General features: G+C 45.3%; 1 protein-coding gene across 1 annotated transcript; it reads right to left on the bottom strand.

Moving 5' to 3' along the window:
• Nucleotides 1–12,992: 12,992 nt before the first annotated feature.
• On the bottom strand, nt 12,993–18,314 carry LOC123485947 (deleted in malignant brain tumors 1 protein-like). Its single transcript, XM_045217070.1, has 6 exons — nt 18,258–18,314; nt 17,489–17,783; nt 15,537–15,815; nt 14,759–15,079; nt 14,567–14,655; nt 12,993–13,326 (listed from the first exon to the last, which is right to left on the bottom strand). The coding sequence occupies exons 1-6, from the start codon at nt 18,312–18,314 to the stop codon at nt 13,186–13,188; spliced, it is 1,182 nt and encodes a 393-aa protein (XP_045073005.1). The 3' UTR covers nt 12,993–13,185.
• Between the last annotated feature and the right edge of the window lie 49 nt (nt 18,315–18,363).

Genomic DNA, 18,363 nt, shown 5'->3' on the forward strand with positions numbered 1-18,363 from the left:
ACCTCTAGGGACAGGACAGGGTGACCCAGCTATATTGTGTGGATGTAAAAAAAGCTCTACAGTATTACTAGGCCATATGAGATGAATTATATGACTGTCACACAGTACACGCTTTAAGTTTTTGTTGTTCTAGGCTACCTGGCTAAAATACTTGCTCGCTAGCCTAACTTCCTTTCAAGGGCAACGTTAGCTAGTTAACATTAGCATACTACATCTAGCTAAATGTTGAACTTCCATCCTCTCACCCTAGGTGCACAATGTATGAATTTATGGTTGTATCAGAATCACCATTATAATCAGGTAGAGGTGGAGGTGGAGGAGGAGGAGGAGGAGGAGGAGGAGGAGGAGGAGGAGGAGGAGGGGATTAGGAGGAGGAGGAGAGGGAGAGGGGAGGAGGAGGAGGGGATGAGGAGGAGGAGGAGGAGGAGGAGGGGAGAGGGGAGAGGAGAGGAGGAGGGGAGGAGAGGGGAGAGGAGAGGAGAGAGGGAGAGGAGAGGGAGAGAGAGAGGAGAGGAGGAGAGGAGGAGAGGGGAAGGGAGGAGGAGGGGAGGAGGAGGAGGAGGGGATGAGGAGGAGGAGGAGGAGGAGGGAGGAGGAGGAGAGGAAGAGGAGGAGAGGAGGAGGAAGGGGAGGAGGAGAGGAGGAAGACAGAGAACAAGGAGAGTAATCTCTGATGAAAGAGTGTGGGGTGACTGTGGTGGACCATGTGGTCACCATGGTTTGACCTTGATAGAGGCTGGGCAGAGAGTGCAGCCCAATATGAGCCGTTTCACTGTAGCATCCATCATCCAGACGTCCCAAAATGACAATAGGTATGTACTGCAGACTTGGACCTGTCTACTACTTTTACTACTGGACAGTAGCACTACATAAAGCACAGTAAAGACTGTAGATTCCAATACATACTGTAAGGGGAAACAAAGTCAAGGTTTCATGTATTACTGGATGGAGGAAACTGGGAGCGATACTACTTTGGAACATGTTTATCTTGTATCCTGTATTACTCTAGTGGTTACTGTACTGGAGGCTATTTGGTTTTAGTAGAAACAGTTGTTTTAGCTCGACTAACAGTTATTACGCTGACGTTGCTTCCAGAGGCAGTTTGGAACTCGGTAGTGAGTGTTGCAACCTGGGACAGACCATTTTTACATGTTACGAGATTCAGCACTCGGCGGTCCCGTTCTGTGAGATTGTGTGGCCTACCACTTCGTGGCTGAGCCGTTGTTGCTCCTAGATGTTTCCACTTCACAACGGATTTGTTTTGAAAAACCCCACAGGAAACTGCTGACAGAGCAGCAACGTTTCACATAGTGTGTCCTATAATATCACCTCTAACTTTCTACTGCTTGAGTTCACCTCTTATAGAATATTGGTTAATGTTCCAGCTCCTAAATATAAACAGTACCAGCACCCAAAATGAGTACTGATGAGGTCTCATGTTAGAGCAGGAGAAGGGGGGATGTGGTGTAGAAGCTAGAGGTCTGTTACCCAAGTCAACTCAACAGGCCTGATGCTATATGTCAGGGTCAGGCTGGGGCTGGGCCAAGAGTGGAAAAAGGTTACTGGTTATGATGACATCACTGGTGAGAAGTCAGTGATAATAATATATTCTCTCTCTCTCCCATCTCTCGCTCTCCTCCCTCTCTCCTCCCCTTTCCCTCCCCCTTTCTCTCTATCCTTCCCCTCCTCAAATGTATATTATATAATATAAGGAGAGGGGGGAGAGGGGGAGAGAGGGAGAAGAGGAGAGGGGGAGAGAGGGAGAAGAGGAGAGGTGGAGAGAGGGAGAAGAGGAGAGGGGGAGAGGGGGATAAGAGAAGAGGGGGAGAGGGGGAGAAGAGGAGAGGGGGAGGGAGAAGAGGAGAGGGGGAGAGGGGGAGAGGGGGTACTGTTCGTCTCCCACCGTTCCACCCGTGGGACTATACCTTCTGTTATCAAGTGGGAGTTTCCACCATATTTAGTATACCAGTCATTTCAGTTTAGGGAAGTGAACAAGTGCACACTTTAAGAGAAAGGAGACATAATTGGGACAATGCTTCGTTCTAGACTGCAGTCATGTGTCTGTGACACCAGACTATCACCTAGTGGCCATAAGAGGAACTGTCCTGTCAGTATGTTTTTACTGCTGTCTCAAAACAACACATGACCTGCATACATTTTAGTCATTTAGCAGACGCTCTTATCCAGAGCGACTTACATCTTTTTTTTTTATACTGGCCCCCCCTTGGGAATCGAACCCACAACCCTGGCGTTGCAAACGCCATGCTCTATCAACTGAGCTACATCCCTGCCGGCCATTCCCTCCCCTACCCCGGACAACGCTGGGCCAATTGTGCGCCGCCCATGAGTCTCCCGGTCGCGGCCGGCTGCGACAGAGCCTGGATTCGAACCAGGATCTCTAGTGGCACAGTTAGCACGGCGATGCAGTGCCTTAGACCACTGCGCCATTCAGGAGTTACATGATATGATTCATGTGTGAGTACTAAAAGCATATGAATATAATATATTATATTCTAGTATATTTATTATATATGTGGGTCTGATAAGTAAACACTCTTAATGTTTGCTTTTTTATCACTAAGAAGAACATTGGGCACTATGTAACCAAACACATGTGGAACCTCATGATATGAGAGATAAGAAGTGTTTAAAAAGGTGAGTCCTGAACCCTGTAGACTACTACACTACTTCTGAAGAAGACCAGACTCCTTTCAGAATGAAGACTGCTATTGTTCTGACGGTGTTGCTGTTGGGTCATGGCTAGAAAGGATCCAGCTTTTGTCAGATTAACGTCAGATTTGACTTTTCGTAGCAAGTTAGGAGAATTTGTGCAGCAGTTTAGGAGAATTAACGTAGCAGGTTAGGAGAATTAGGTTAAAGTTAGGAAAAGGGTTAGAATGAGCTAAAATGCCTCAACAAAAATATACTTTTGACATTAATTTGACAAAATCTGGATCCCTAATTGCCATGTGGTCCTCTGTAGCTCAATTGGTAGAGAGCATGGCGCTTTTAATGCCAGGGTAGTGAGTGTTTTGAGTTTTGAGTATCTGAGATGTAGTTTCATCATACGTGTGTTAACAATTGGGGAAAACTGTAATGGTTAATCACTTAACCGTTTGGTAAAGCTATATATTTTAAACTGGTTTGTCGACTATATATGGATTTAGAGAACTACAGAAATTAAATCTGTTTGTAAAGTATAAACATTTAAATTACATGTATGATACACGATGAACATACATAATGACTACTCATTATTACTAATTGATTTCACATAGTGGGAACCACAATTAGTCACCATATAAAAGGGGGTGTGAACACTTCCAGTGTCTTTCAATATGGAGCAGGATAGACAGCAAGGGAGAGGAAGACACCAAAGAGCTGGTGGACAAGAGCCCCATCAGAGAGGAGGACAAGGGGCCCGTCAGAGAGGTGGACATGGGCCCCGTCAGAGAGGAGGACATGGGCCCCGTCAGAAAGGAGGACATGGGCCCCGTCATAGAGGAGGACATGGGCCCCATCAGAGAAGAGGACAAGGGCCCCATCAGAGAGGAGGACAAGGGGCCAGTCAGAGAGGTGGACATGGGCCCCGTCAGAGAGGAGGACATGTGCCCCGTCAGAGAGGAGGACATGGGCCCCATCAGAGAGGAGGACATGGGGCCCGTCAGAGAGGAGGACATGGGCCCCATCAGAGAGGTGGACAAGGGGCCCCGTCAGAGAGGAGGACAAGGGGCCCGTCAGAGAGGTGGACATGGGCCCCGTCAGAGAGGAGGACATGGGCCCCATCAGAGAGGAGGACATGGGCCCCGTCAGAGAGGAGGACATGGGGCCCGTCAGAGAGGAGGACAAGGGGCCCGTCAGAGAGGTGGACATGGGCCCCGTCAGAGAGGAGGACATGGGCCCCATCAGAGAGGAGGACATGGGCCCCGTCAGAGAGGAGGACATGGGCCCCGTCAGAGAGGTGGACATGGGCCCAGTCAGAGAGGAGGACATGGGCCCCGTCAGAGAGGAGGACAAGGGGCCCGTCAGAGAGGTGGACAAGAGCCCCATCAGAGAGGAGGACAAGGGGCCCGTCAGAGAGGAGGACAAGGGGCTCATCAGAGAGGTGGACATGGGCCCTGTCAGAGAGGTGGACAAGGGGCCCCGTCAGAGAGGAGGACAAGGGGCCCGTCAGAGAGGAGGACATGGGGCCCGTCAGAGAGGTGGACATGGGCCCCATCAGAGAGGAGGACAAGGGGCCCGTCGAGAGGAGGACATGGGGCCCGTCAGAGAGGTGGACAAGGGGCCCCATCAGAGAGGAGGACAAGGGGCCCGTCAGAGAGGAGGACAAGGGGCCCGTCAGAGAGGAGGACAAGGGGCCCGTCAGAGAGGAGGACATGGGCCCCGTCAGAGAGGAGGAGATGGGCCCCGTCAGAGAGGAGGACATGGGCCCCGTCAGAGAGGAGGACAAGGGGCCCGTCAGAGAGGAGGACAAGGGGCCCGTCAGAGAGGTGGGCATGTGCCCCGTCAGAGAGGAGGACATGGGCCCCGTCAGAGAGGAGGACATGGGCCCCGTCAGAGAGGAGGACAAGGGGCCCGTCAGAGAGGAGGACAAGGGGCCCACAAGAGAGGTGGGCATGTGCCCCGTCAGAGAGGAGGACAAGGGGGCCCGTCAGAGAGGAGGACATGGGCCCCCGTCAGAGAGGTGGACATGGGCCCCGTCAGAGAGGGAGGACATGGGCCCCGTCAGAGAGGAGGACAAGGGCCCGTCAGAGAGGAGGACATGGGCCCCATCAGAGAGGAGGACATGGGCCCCGTCAAAGAGGTGGACATGGGCCCCATCAGAGAGGAGGACAAGGGGCCCGTCAGAGAGGAGGACAAGGGTTCCGTCAGAGAGGTGGACATGGGCCCCGTCAGAGAGGAGGACATGGGCCCCGTCAGAGAGGAGGACATGGGCCCCATATGAGAGAAGGACAAAGGGTCCGTCAGAGAGGTGGACATGGGCCCCGTCAGAGAGTGTCTGGGTAATGGTGTAACTGGCCTAGATTCTCCCAGAGTGTCTGGGTCATGGTGTAACTGGATGAGATTCTCACAGAGTGTCTGGGTCATGGTGTAACTGGCTGAGATTCTCCCAGAGTGTCTGGGTCATGGTGTAACCGGCTGAGATTCTCCCAGAGTGTCTGGGTCATGGTGTAACCGGCTGAGATTCTCCCAGAGTGTCTGGGTAATGGTGTAACTGGCTGAGATTCTCCCAGAGTGTCTGGGTCATGGTGTAACTGGCTGAGATTCTCCCAGAGTGTCTGGGTCATGGTGTAACTGGCTGAGATTCTCCCAGAGTGTCTGGGTCATGGTGTAACTGGCTGAGATTCTCCCAGAGTGTCTGGGTCATGGTGTAACTGGCTGAGATTCTCCCAGAGTGTCTGGGTCATGGTGTAACTGGCTGAGATTCTCCCAGAGTGTCTGGGTAATGGTGTAACTGGCTGAGATTCTCCCAGAGTGTCTGGGTCATGGTGTAACTGGCTGAGATTCTCCCAGAGTGTCTGGGTCATGGTGTAACTGGCTGAGATTCTCCCAGAGTGTCTGGGTCATGGTGTAACTGGCTGAGATTCTCCCAGAGTGTCTGGGTCATGGTGTAACTGGCTGAGATTCTTCCAGAGTGTCTGGGTCATGGTGTAACTGGCTGAGATTCTCCCAGAGTGTCTGGGTAATGGTGTAACTGGCTGACAGGATGATGCAGTACTGTACATGTAGGCCTGAGGTGTAATATTGTTCTCTGGCCAGCAGAGGGAAATATTTCATTTTTCATCTTTCATATTCCACCAAACTGCAGTGAAGACTGTACAGGTAAAGTTTCCCCGAGGTACAGATCTAGGATCAGCTTCTCCTCCCCCAATCCTAACCTTTTCCATTAGTGGGGGAAATGCAAAACTAACCCAAGATCAGCGTGTAGGGAAAACGTCACCCTATATTCAATGGTACCCTGTTCCCTATATAGAGCACTCACTACTATTGACCAGGGCCCACGGGGCTATACACTATACAGCTAAATGCTAATAGGACACTATACAGCTAAATGCTAATAGGTCACTATACAGCTAAATGCTAATAGGACACTATACAGCTAAATGCTAATAGGACACTATACAGCTAAATGCTAATAGGACACTATACAGCTAAATGGAGGAACTAATGACATTGGTATAATTGAACATTTATGTCCCACAACATCTAATCTGTCTTTGTTTTAAGAATTTAAAAACAAAACTTGCTTTTGGAACGACAATCAAAAGGTGTGTGTGTGTGTGTGTGTGTGTGTGTGTGTGTGTGTGTGTGTGTGTGTGTGTGTGTGTGTGTGTGTGTGTGTGTGTGTGTGTGTGTGTGTGTGTGTGTGTGTGTGTGTGTGTGTGTGTGTGTGGGTTAATGCTGAGAAATTAGTGCTTTTTTAGGTCTGTTCGGTTTCGGTTCGATTACAAAAAAAAAATAACGGTTTTCCAATTCGATAATTTAAAAAAACATGAAATGCATTATCAAATAATTGCATTACAATGGTTTTAGAGCTTTTTAGGGGAAATTTCTAAGCAAAAAAACAGTGAACATTAAATTGCCAAAACAAAAAAACTAAAAATAGGAAATGACTATGAAACAATCAAATATTTCAGTTGTGTACAGTGTCTTGCAAAACTATTAACCCCCCTTGCAATTTTTCTTATTTTGTTGCCTTACAACCTGGAAATAAAATTGATTTTTGGGGGATTTGTAACATTTCATTTCCACAACATGCCTACCACTTTGAAGATGTAAAAACATTTTTTATTGTGAAACAAACAAGAAATTGCCCATTCTTCAAGGCAAAACTGCTCCAGCTCCTTCAAGTTGGATGGGTTCCGCTGGTGTACAGCAATCTTTAAGTCATACCACAGATTCTCAATTGGATTGAGGTCTGGGCTTTGACTAGGCCATTCCAAGACATTTAAATGTTTCTCCTTAAACCACTTCAGTGTTGCTTTAGCAGTATGCTTAGGGTCATTGTCCAGCTGGAAGGTGAACCTCCATCCCAGTCTCAAATCTCTGGAAGACTAAAACAGGTTTCCCTCAAGAATTTCCCTGTATTTAGTGCCATCCATCACTCCTTCAATTGTGACCAGTTTCCCAGTCCCTGCCAATGAAAAACATCCCCAAAGCATGATATTGCCACCACCATGCTTCAATGTGGTGATGGTGTTCTCGGGGTGATGAGAGGTGTTGCGTTTGCGCCAGACATTTTCCTTGATGGCCAAAAAGTTCAATTTTAGTCTCATCTGACCAGAGTACCTTCTTCCATATGTTTGGGGAGTCTCCCACATGCCTTTGGCAAAAACGAAACGTGGTTGCTTATTTTTTTCTTTAAGCAATGGCTTTTTCTGGCCACTCTTCCATAAAGCCCAGCTCTGTGGAGTGTATGGCTTAAAGTGGTCCTATGGACAGAGACTACAATCTCCGCTGTGGAGCTTTGCAGCTCCTTCAGGGTTATCTTTGGTATCTTTGTTGCCTCTCTGATTAACGCCCTCCCTGCCTGGTCTGTGAGTTTTGGTGGGCGGCCCTCTACTGGCAAGTTTGTTGTGGTGCCATATTCGTTCCATTTTTTAATAATGGATTTAATGGAGCTCCGTGGGATGTTCAAAGTTTCTGATATTTTTTTATAACCCAACCAACCCTGATCTGTACTTCTCCACAACTTTGTCCCTGACCTGTTTGGAGAGCTCTTTGGTCTTCATGGTGCCGCTTACTTGGGGGTGCCGCTTACATTTTACATTTACATTTTAGTCATTTAGCAGACGCTCTTATCCAGAGCGACTTACAGTTAGTGAATACATTTTTTTTATTTTTATTTTTATTTTTTTATTTTTTTATTTTATTTTTATACTGGCCCCCCGTGGGAATCGAACCCACAACCCTGGCGTTGCAAACGCCATGCTCTATCAACTGAGCTACATCCTTGCCGGCCATTCCCTCCCCTACCCTGGACGACGCTGGGCCAATTGTGCGCCGCCCATGAGTCTCCCGGTCGCGGCCGGCTGCGACAGAGCCTGGATTCGAACCAGGATCTCTAGTGGCACAGTTAGCACTGCGCAGCAGTGCCTTAGACCACTGCGCCACTCAGGAGACTTACTTGGGGGTGCCCCTTGCTTAGTGGTGTTGCAGACTCTGGGGCCTTTCAGAACAGGTGTGTATACACTGAGATCATGTGACAGATCATGTGACAGATTGCACACAGGTGGAATTTATTTAACTAATTATATGACTTCTGAAGGTAATTGGTTGCACCAGGTCTTTATAGGGGATCATAGCAAAGGGGGTGAATACATATGAATGCACCCCTTTTCTGTTATTTATTTGTTAGAATCTTTTGAAATGAGTTATTTTTTTCATTTCACTTCACCAATTTGGACTACTTTGTGTATGTCCATTACATGCAATCCAAATAAAGGTCCATTTAAATTACAGGTTGTAATGCAACAAAATAGGAAAAACACCAAGGGGGACGAATACTTTTGCAAGGCACTGTACAGTGAGGGAAAAAAGTATTTGATCCCCAGCTGATTTTGTACATTTGCCCACTGACAAAGAAATGATCAGTCTATAATTTTAATGGTAGGTTTATTTGAACAATGAGAGAAAGAATAACAAGAAAAAAATCCAGAAAAACGCATCTCAAAAATGTTATAAATTGATTTGCATTTTAATGAGGGAAATAAGTATTTGACCCCCTCTCAATCAGAAAGATTTCTGGCTCCCAGGTGTCTTTTATACAGGTAACGAGCTGAGATTAGGAGCACACTCTTAAAGGGAGTGCTCCTAATCTCAGCTTGTTACCTGTATAAAAGACACCTGTCCACAGAAGCAATCAATCAATCAGATTCCAAACTCTCCACCATGGCCAAGACCAAAGAGCTCTCCAAGGATGTCAGGGACAAGATTGTAGACCTACACAAGGCTGGAATGGGCTACAAGACCATCGCCAAGCAGCTTGTTGAGAAGGTGACAACAGTTGGTGCGATTATTCGCAAATGGAAGAAACACAAAATAACTGTCAATCTCCCTCGGCCTGGGGCTCCATGCAAGATCTCACCTTGTGGAGTTGCAATTATCATGAGAATGGTGAGGAATCAGCCCAGAACTACACGGGAGGATCTTGTCAATGATCTCAAGGCAGCTGGGACCATAGTCACCAAGAAAACAATTGGTAACACACTATGCCGTGAAGGACTGAAATCCTGCAGCGCCCGCAAGGTCCCCCTGCTCAAGAAAGCACATATACAGGGCCGTCTGAAGTTTGCCAATGAACATCTGAATGATTCAGAGGAGAACTGGGTGAAAGTGTTGTGGTCAGATGAGACCAAAATCGAGCTCTTTGGCATCAACTCAACTCGCCGTGTTTGGAGGAGGAGGAATGCTGCCTATGACCCCAAGAACACCATCCCCACCGTCAAACATGGAGGTAGAAACATTATGCTTTGGGGGTGTTTTTCTGCTAAGGGGACAGGACAACTTCTCCGCATCAAAGGGACGATGGACGGGGCCATGTACCGTCAAATCTTGGGTGAGAACCTCCTTCCCTCAGCCAGGGCATTGAACATGGGTCGTGGATGGGTATTCCAGCATGACAATGACCCAAAACACACGGCCAAGGCAACAAAGGAGAGGCTCAAGAAGAAGCACATTAAGGTCCTGGAGTGGCCTAGCCAGTCTCCAGACCTTAATCCCATAGAAAATCTGTGGAGGGAGCTGAAGGTTCGAGTTGCCAAACGTCAGCCTCGAAACCTTAATGACCTAGGAGAAGATCTGCAAAGAGGAGTGGAACAAAATCCCTCCTGAGATGTGTGCAAACCTGGTGGCCAACTACAAGAAACGTCTGACCTCTGTGATTGCCAACAAGGGTTTTGCCACCAAGTACTAAGTCATGTTTTGCAAAGGGGTCAAATACTTATTTCCCTCATTAAAATGCAAATCAATTTATAACATTTTTGACGTTCGGTTTTCTGGATTTTTTTGTTGTTATTCTGTCTCTCACTGTTCAAATAAACCTACCATTAAAATTATAGACTGATCATGTCTTTGTCAGTGGGCCAACATACAAAATCAGCAAGGGATCAAATACTTTTTTCCTTCACTGTATGTGTTCCCCATACTGTACTGTCTTTAGTCATCCTATTTAGCTAGCCTGTCTAAGTATACTGCACAACCGTCTGAACAAATCGTTTAACTAGTACTTCAGAGTAGATAAGGTCCACTTTCACCAACTGTCTCTGTCCCTCTCGTAGTTGTGTTGTGTACATTCCTCTGCCATGTGGTCTGTGTGTATCTAACCTAACGTAGCAGGTGTAAAAGTGTATCCATCCGTCCAGAGATCTGTATATAGTGACAAGATGCTCATGTCTATGCCCCTAACAATGGGAGTCGTTGTCCTGTGTGAGCGATATTCAGACCACCTCCAGTTGCATTAAAAAGCTGTTATTGTGATATGAAGATGCAGAATTCTGCCTCTGACATTCTTCTGTCTGTCTGTCTGTCTGTCTGTCTGTCTGTCTGTCTGTCTGTGGGAGAGGTCACTAAGGGTCAAGGTACTGAACCTCTGGGCTGAGCTGATGTTTGGTGTCACTGATGGAATCACTAATGATCAATAACCCCTTGACCACTGTGAAATAAAAAACTGGAGGGGAAATCACACAAGACTGACAGCCTGTGAGTTTATTAAAAGCATTCAGTGATTACATGGCAGTTTAGAGAGCAACAGGTCTTTATCTGGAAAGGGTAAATAACATAACAACAAAACATTATCTGAACTCACATCAACTATCCACTGAGTGTACAAAACATTAGAAACATCTTCCTAATATTGCGTTGCACCCCAACCTTTTGCCCTCAGAACAGCCTCAATTTGTCGGGGTACGGACTCTACAGGGTGTCGAAAACATTCCACAGGGAAGCTGGCCCATGTTGACTCCAATGCTTCCCACAGTTATGTCAAGTTGGCTGGATGTCCTTTGGGTGGAGGACATTCTTGATACACACGGCAATCTGTTGAGCGTAAAATACCCAGCAGCGTTGCAGTTCTTGACACACTCAAACTGGGTTGCCTGGCCCCAACTTCCATATCCTGTTCAAAGACACTTAAATCTGTTGTCTTGCCGATTCACCCTCTGAATGGAACACATACACAATCCATGTGTCAATTATCTCAAGCCTTAAAAATCATTTTTTAAAACCTGTCTCCTCCCCTTCAGCTACACTGATTAAAGTGGATTTAACAAGTGACATCAATAACGCTTCATAGCTTTCACCCAGATTCAACTGGTCAGTCTATGTCTGGGAAAGAGCAGGTGTTCTTAATGTTTTGTATACTCAGTGTAGAATTAGCACTTGTCAACAATAACTTTAATGTCATTGATATAATACAATACAATATTCATTTACGTTACTTATTGATTGATTGATTTGTACAACACCATCTATTGTATATCAGACCTGCACTAAGTACTATACTTTCTCTGTAACCCACAGATAAGAGAAAAACATCATTATCTCTTCATATTACTAACAACATCATAACAATAATCTACATCCTAATCAATATCATAACATTTATAATCAATAACATCATTATCTATATACTACTAACATCATAACAATAATCTACATCATAATCAATATCATAACATTTATAATCAATAACATCATGAGAGGTAAACAACACAACAATCCCCAACAATAAACCAAAATGACTTGAGAAAAAGTTGATCCCTTGATTTAAGAATGAACAGATGATTATAATAATACATGGACTAATAATGGAAACACTTCAAGATAAAGAATCTAAGAGAAACACTAAATAAGATAAAGACATAAAGACAAAAGCTAAAAGCAGCAATACATTCTGGAACACAAAACAGACGTAATTGAGCTACTCTCTAAAAGTAATTAAAACCCCATGTTACCCAAAACCCCATGTTACCCAAAACCCCATGTTACCCAAAACCCCATGTTACCCAAAACCCCATGTTACCCAAAACCCCATGTTACCCAAAACCCCATGTTACCCAAAACCCCATGTTACCAAAAACCACATGTTACCCAAAACCCCATGTTACCAAAACCCCATGTTACCCAAAACCCCATGTTACCCAAAACCCCATGTTACCCATAACCCCATGTTACCCAAAACCCCATGTTACCACATTCCCCATGTTACCCAAAACCCCATGTTACCAAAACCCCATGTTACCCAAAACCCTATGTTACCCAAACCCCCATGTTACCCAAAACCCCAAGTTGCCAAAACCCCATGTTACCAAAACCCCATGTTACCAAAACCCCATGTTACCAAAATGCCATGTTACCCAAACCCCAAGTTACCCAAACCCCAAGTTACCAAAAACCCATTTTACCAAAACGCCATGTTACCAAAACCCCATGTTACCCAAAACCCCATGTTACCAAAACCCCATGTTACCCAAAACCCCATGTTACCCAAAACCCCATGTTACCCAAAACCCCAAGTTACCAAAACCCCATGTTACCAAAACCCTATATTACCAAAACCCCATGTTACCAAAACGCCATGTTACCAAAACTCCATGTTACCCAAAACCCCATGTTACCAAAACCCCATGTTACCCAAAACCCCATGTTACCCAAAACCCCATGTTACCCAAAACCCTATGTTACCCAAACCCCATGTTACCCAAAAACCCATGATACCCAAAACCCCATGTTACCCAAAACCCCAAGTTACCAAAACCCCATGTTACCAAAACCCTATATTACCAAAACCCCATGTTACCAAAACGCCATGTTACCAAAACCCCAAGTTACCCAAACCCCAAGTTACCAAAAACCCCATGTTACCCAAAACCCCATGTTACCCAAACCCCAAGTTACCCAAACCCTAAGTTACCAAAACCCTATATTACCAAAACCCCATGTTACCAAAACCCCATGTTCCCCTGGTAGCAAAAAACTAACTAAAATTAATAATGGTGGTTGCAGTCACTCCTTTTAGATTTCTACCAAGGTTATAAAAAGATAAACTAATTCTGAACATGTTATTAAAATTAGAACCACTTAAGGTTTGCCGCCACATTATAAACACCAGTCCACTGCTGACCATCGAGTTCAAAACACAAAACTGACCTAAGATCAGCATGTAGGGTCAGCATCATTCTACTCCTACTCAGTCCCCTGGGCTGCTCTCTCCTCTCCCGGTCCAGCTTCAGCTCTGGAGCTCAGAGAGACCATCTCCATGGCATTGGCATCAACATAAAGATCCATGCTGCTCACCCTGTTCACTCTCTTCTGCCTCCTGGTGGTCTAGGGAGACACAGCACCAAGAGTGAGTGAGTGAGTCAGTCATGGACCAATAATGGAAACCCTTCAAGATAAAGAATCTAAGAGAAACACTAAATATGATAAAGACATAAAGACAAAAGCTAAAAGCAGCAATACATTCTGGAACACAAAACAGACGTAATTGAGCTACTCTCTAAAAATAATGAAAGCCCAATATTACCAAAACCCCATGTTACCAAAACCCCATGTTACCAAATACCCCATGTTACCAAAACCCCATGTTACCCAAAACACCATGTTACCCAAAACCCCATGTTACCCAAAACCCCATGTTACCCAAAACCCCCATGTTACCCAAAACCCCATGTTACCAAAACCTCATGTTACCAAAACCCCATGTTACCAAAACCCCATGTTACCAAAACCCCATGTTACCCAAACCCCCATGTTACCCAAAACCCCATGTTACCCAAAACCCCATGTTACCAAAACCCCATGTTACCCAAAACCCCATGTTACCAAAACCCCATGTTACCAAAACCCCATGTTACCCAAAACCCCATGTTACCAAAACCCCATGTTACCAAAACCCCATGTTACCCATAACCCCATGTTACCCAAAACCCCATGTTACCAAAACCCCATGTTACCCAAAACACCATGTTACCCAAAACCCCATGTTACCCAAAACCCCATGTTACCCAAAACCCCCATGTTACCCAAAACCCCATGTTACCAAAACCTCATGTTACCAAAACCCCATGTTACCAAAACCCCATGTTACCCAAACCCCCATGTTACTCAAACCCCATGTTACCCAAAACCCCATGTTACCAAAACCCCATGTTACCCAAACCCCATGTTACCCAAACCCCATGTTACCCAAAACCCCATGTTACCAAAACCCCATGTTACCCAAAACCCCATGTTACCATGGTTGCAAAAAAACAAACTAAAAGGAATCATGGTGGTTGCTGTCACTCTTTTTAGATGTCTTCCAAGGTTCTAGAAAGATAAACTAATTCTGAACTTTTCAGCTATTATTAAAATCCCGGTCTCTCGTTCTCTCTCTGTGTGTGTGTGTCTCTGTGTCTCGTTCTCTGTACAGAAGAACAAACCCAAGATAGTGCAACACAAGTCAAAGATACACATCTGGTTAATAACACACCTTAAACACAGATATAGACCAATGTAGAATCTGAACCCTGCTCATAGACACAAACATTTAAATGACTTGTAACGTCTGAGTAAATGTCTTTACCTTGTAGTACAGGTAGATGGTGGTGATGGCTGTCAGTAGGATCAGCAGCACTACAACGTGTCTGATGATGAAGGCTGGCAAAGGAGAGGCTGCAAACAGAAACACCTTTGATGAGGGGACTGGTCATCATCACATAGATCTGTGGGAAATCTGTCAATGACAAAGTTAGAAGTCTGGTTCATGTTCAGTTACCTGTGACGGTGAGGGTGAGGAGCTCACTCTCAGAGGAGAAGTTATGAGAGAAAACATAATTGTCATAAACACAGCTGTAGTTCCCTTGGTGGGAGCCATCTGCAGCAGGGAAGAGGAAGGCAGCAGAGTGATTGACAGCTGGCTGGGTCTGGGTTCTGTTGGAGCCGGTGAACGTGAGGAGGAAGGAGCCTCCTGGGTACTGTGGCTGAGTGGAGCAGGTGATGGTGAAGCTGTAGCCCCTAAACACTTCGGGCCCCTGGTGGCCCCTGGAGACCCCTCCCATTGAGTCAGTCAGGAAGATATCAGGCTGGACCAGGAGATCTGTAACAAGAAAAGAGAACAAGAAAAACCTCTTCAACTAGTTTCCTATAGATATGACAATAACATCAGCATGTAACAGTGCTAGCCACCCTCCCTCACAGGGCAACATGAGTAGTGGGCCTACAGTCACTGAGACAACATATGTTGATATCAGGCTGAAGCAGGACATCTGGAACAAGAGGAGAGAAAAAGAAAACGTAGCTCCTCAACTACTTTCCTCATTTAGATATGACAATAACATGACATGTGACAGTGGCAGTGAGTAGAGACGTTCACTGAGATAACGTTCAAATACAAAAGCATTCTGGGATATTTAAGTTGTATTTTATTCCTACTTGACTGAGTGATCTGTTTTGCAAAGCAGACTTACAAGCTAAACAGTCATCGTGAGAGGTGCAGAGGAAGTTGTATGAATGAAGGAAATCAGTTGAATATAATTATAATATCTTGATATTACCTGAGCAGATCACTGTGACTACAGGAAGGAAATGATACATTCTCCTACACTCCCTCAGTGAAGGCTCAGACCGAGAACAGTAAACTGCAATCCCTCTAGTGGTGTTTCCAGGTAGTACTGAAACAGTGGAGCCACAACCCAGCTGTCTACACACTACTGCAGCTAAAGCCTCCTTGTCCCAGTCTACAGCTCCCACAGTCCTCCACTCTCCCTGGTCGTACCGCTCCACTCCACCAGCACAGCGACTGCCTCCTCCCACCAGCCTCACATCATCAGGCTCTGAGAAAAGAAGAGAGAGAGACAGTAATCTTACTATTTTCACACTAAAACACATCTACAGTGGGCTCCAAAATTACTGGCACCCCTGACTGCACCAACAATACTTTAAAAAATATAAACAATACTGTACTTTATTAATGTTTCAATGGAACCAACCAAAATCATACAATTATTTAATACAAAATAAATGTCACCTAAATCAAGGTTTCATAATTATTGGCACTCCTCATTTAGTACTTAGTGCAACCACCTCTGGCAAGGATAACAGCATGGAGTCTTTTCCTGTAATGTTTGACAAGGTTAAGGAACACATTTGGAGGGATTTTGGACCATTCCTCTATGCAGATCCTTTCAAGATCCTTCACATTCTTGGGTTTGCGCTTATCAACTGCCATCTTCAAATCAGCCCACAGATTTTCGATTGGATTGAGGTCTGACTGAGATGGCCATGGCAGAACATATATATTTTTTGTCACAGAACCATTTCTGTGTGGATCTTGAGGTATGTTTTGGGTCATTGTCTTGTTGGAAACTCCACCTACGGCCAAGTCCCAGCCTTCTTTGTCAGCTGAAATTGCCTGATACTTGGTGGAATTCATTATGCCATCCAGTGCCCCTGGACCTCTGGAATTAAAACAGCCCCAAATCATCACTGACCCACCACCATATTTCACAGTGGGTATGAGGTGCCTCTCCTTGTATGCATCTCTGTTTCGACGCCAAACATGTCGATGCTGTATCTGACCAAAACGTTCAATTTTGGTCTCATCTGACCAGAGCACCTTCTTCCAGTCATAATTTAAATGACGTTTGGCAAACTCCAAGCGCTTGCGTCTGTGTCTTGGGGTCAGAAAGGGCTTTCTTCTGGCAACCCTTCCAAAGAGCCTGTGGTTGTGGAGGTGGCGTCTGATGGTGCTTTTTGAAACCTGGTGACCCCAAGACGCCACCAAGGCCTGCAATTCTTTCACAGTGATTCTTGGGGATTTTGTTGCTTCTCTCACCATCCTCCTCCCTATCCTGGGGGGCAAAATGCATTTGCGTCCTCTACCCGTGAGGTTTTCAACTGTTCCATATCTTTTAAATGTTTTAATAATTGCCCTGACAGTGCTCAGTGGTATATTCAATTGTTTGTGGATCTTCTTGTAGCCATTACCAGATTTATGAAGGTCTACGACCACCTGTCTCTTTTGAACTGCCAGTTCTTTTGTTTTCTTCATGGTGTTGGATGACAAAGAGATATTGTATGCGTGTTACCTCATTTTTATACCCTAGTGAAACAGGAAGTGATGTAATGGCTCAATATAGTTCCTTAAGAGTTAGATAAACTTAAATAAGTGGAATTTAATTCCTGGTTTAATTTTGGTAGATGTTATTTACAATAATCTTTAAGGGTGCCATTAATTGTGAAACCTTGATATGGAGGACATTGATTTTTAATTAAATCATTAAATGCTTTTGGTGGGTTCCATTGGAACATTAATATAGTACAGAATTTCTCACATGTTGGTATTTTCAGTTTCTCTCTATAATTATATTGTTTATATTTCTGTAAGTATTGTTTGTGCATTGCCAGACAGGGGTGGCAGTAATTTTGGAGCCCACTATATATTGCCTCTCATATTCTTCACTCCAGGCGAGAAACAATGTTGATTGAGTGACAAACTGTTTCTTACCTGAGCAGGTGAGTCCAACAGCATTACCAGGTAGGCAGGTGTTGTTTTTTCTGTCTGAGGTGTCACAGTCCAGGAGAAGGGACTCATTGCCTTTACACTGGAACTCTTTATCCCAGGTCTGACCCTCACCTTCTCCATAGAGCCCCCCCTGTAGAGCTGCAGGAGCCCCACAGCCGAGCTCCCCACAGACTACCTCTGCATCCTGCTGGTCAAAGTCAGCTTCACACACTGAGGCCCAGGACCGATTGGACTTCACCTCCAGTCTCCCAGAGCAGAGGCCAGCTCCATCCACAAGCTGCACAGACTCTGGAGAAAAAGAGTTGGTGGAACATTCAATCAGTTTTGTTGATGACACTGTCAAGGACTAAACACAAATATGTTGGATAAAAGACTGTAGGTTGCTATGTTTGATACTGTAAGAGGTAGAAATGGGTTCTTAGTCACTCAGGACAGGGTTGGGAATAATGCAGGCAGGAGACAGGAATAAGTTCACTTCACTTTATAGAAAATAAACAGCTGGACATCCATCAGGCAGCTTCACTTCAGTAACATCTGAACTACAATGATCTGCCCATGCACATCTCCCATAAACCAATATGACAAACACAAATATAATGTTTAAATACATCTAACATCTCTCACTCTCTTTAAATGAAATGAAAAACACATAAAACATGATACATGTAAATCTTGTATAATGTACCAATTAAATCTCTCAATACTACCAGTGTCTTACCTGAACAGGTCACATGATGATGATAATATCTACCATAACCATAACAGTCAGCAGGTCCTGCTGCTCCACACTCTCTAAATGTAGACTCATCTCCACTACAACTATTCCTTACTGTGACTCCTCCTTCTCCTCCTCCTCC

The sequence above is a fragment of the Coregonus clupeaformis genome, unplaced genomic scaffold (assembly GCF_020615455.1).
Source record: "Coregonus clupeaformis isolate EN_2021a unplaced genomic scaffold, ASM2061545v1 scaf0904, whole genome shotgun sequence".
NCBI lineage: Eukaryota > Metazoa > Chordata > Actinopteri > Salmoniformes > Salmonidae > Coregonus > Coregonus clupeaformis.

What these genes read in the sequence shown, in the direction of transcription:
- LOC123485947 (XM_045217070.1), bottom strand. Translation starts at nt 18,314, where the DNA reads ATGAGTCTACATTTAGAGAGTGTGGAGCAGCAGGACCTGCTGACTGTT. An exon ending in TGTTGGACTCACCTGCTCAG is followed by an intron (nt 15,816 to 17,488) that starts GTAAGAAACAGT and finishes TTCTTTTCTCAG; the next exon opens with AGCCTGATGATGTGAGGCTG. An exon ending in CCATCTACCTGTACTACAAG is followed by an intron (nt 13,327 to 14,566) that starts GTAAAGACATTT and finishes GTGTCTCCCTAG; the next exon opens with ACCACCAGGAGGCAGAAGAG.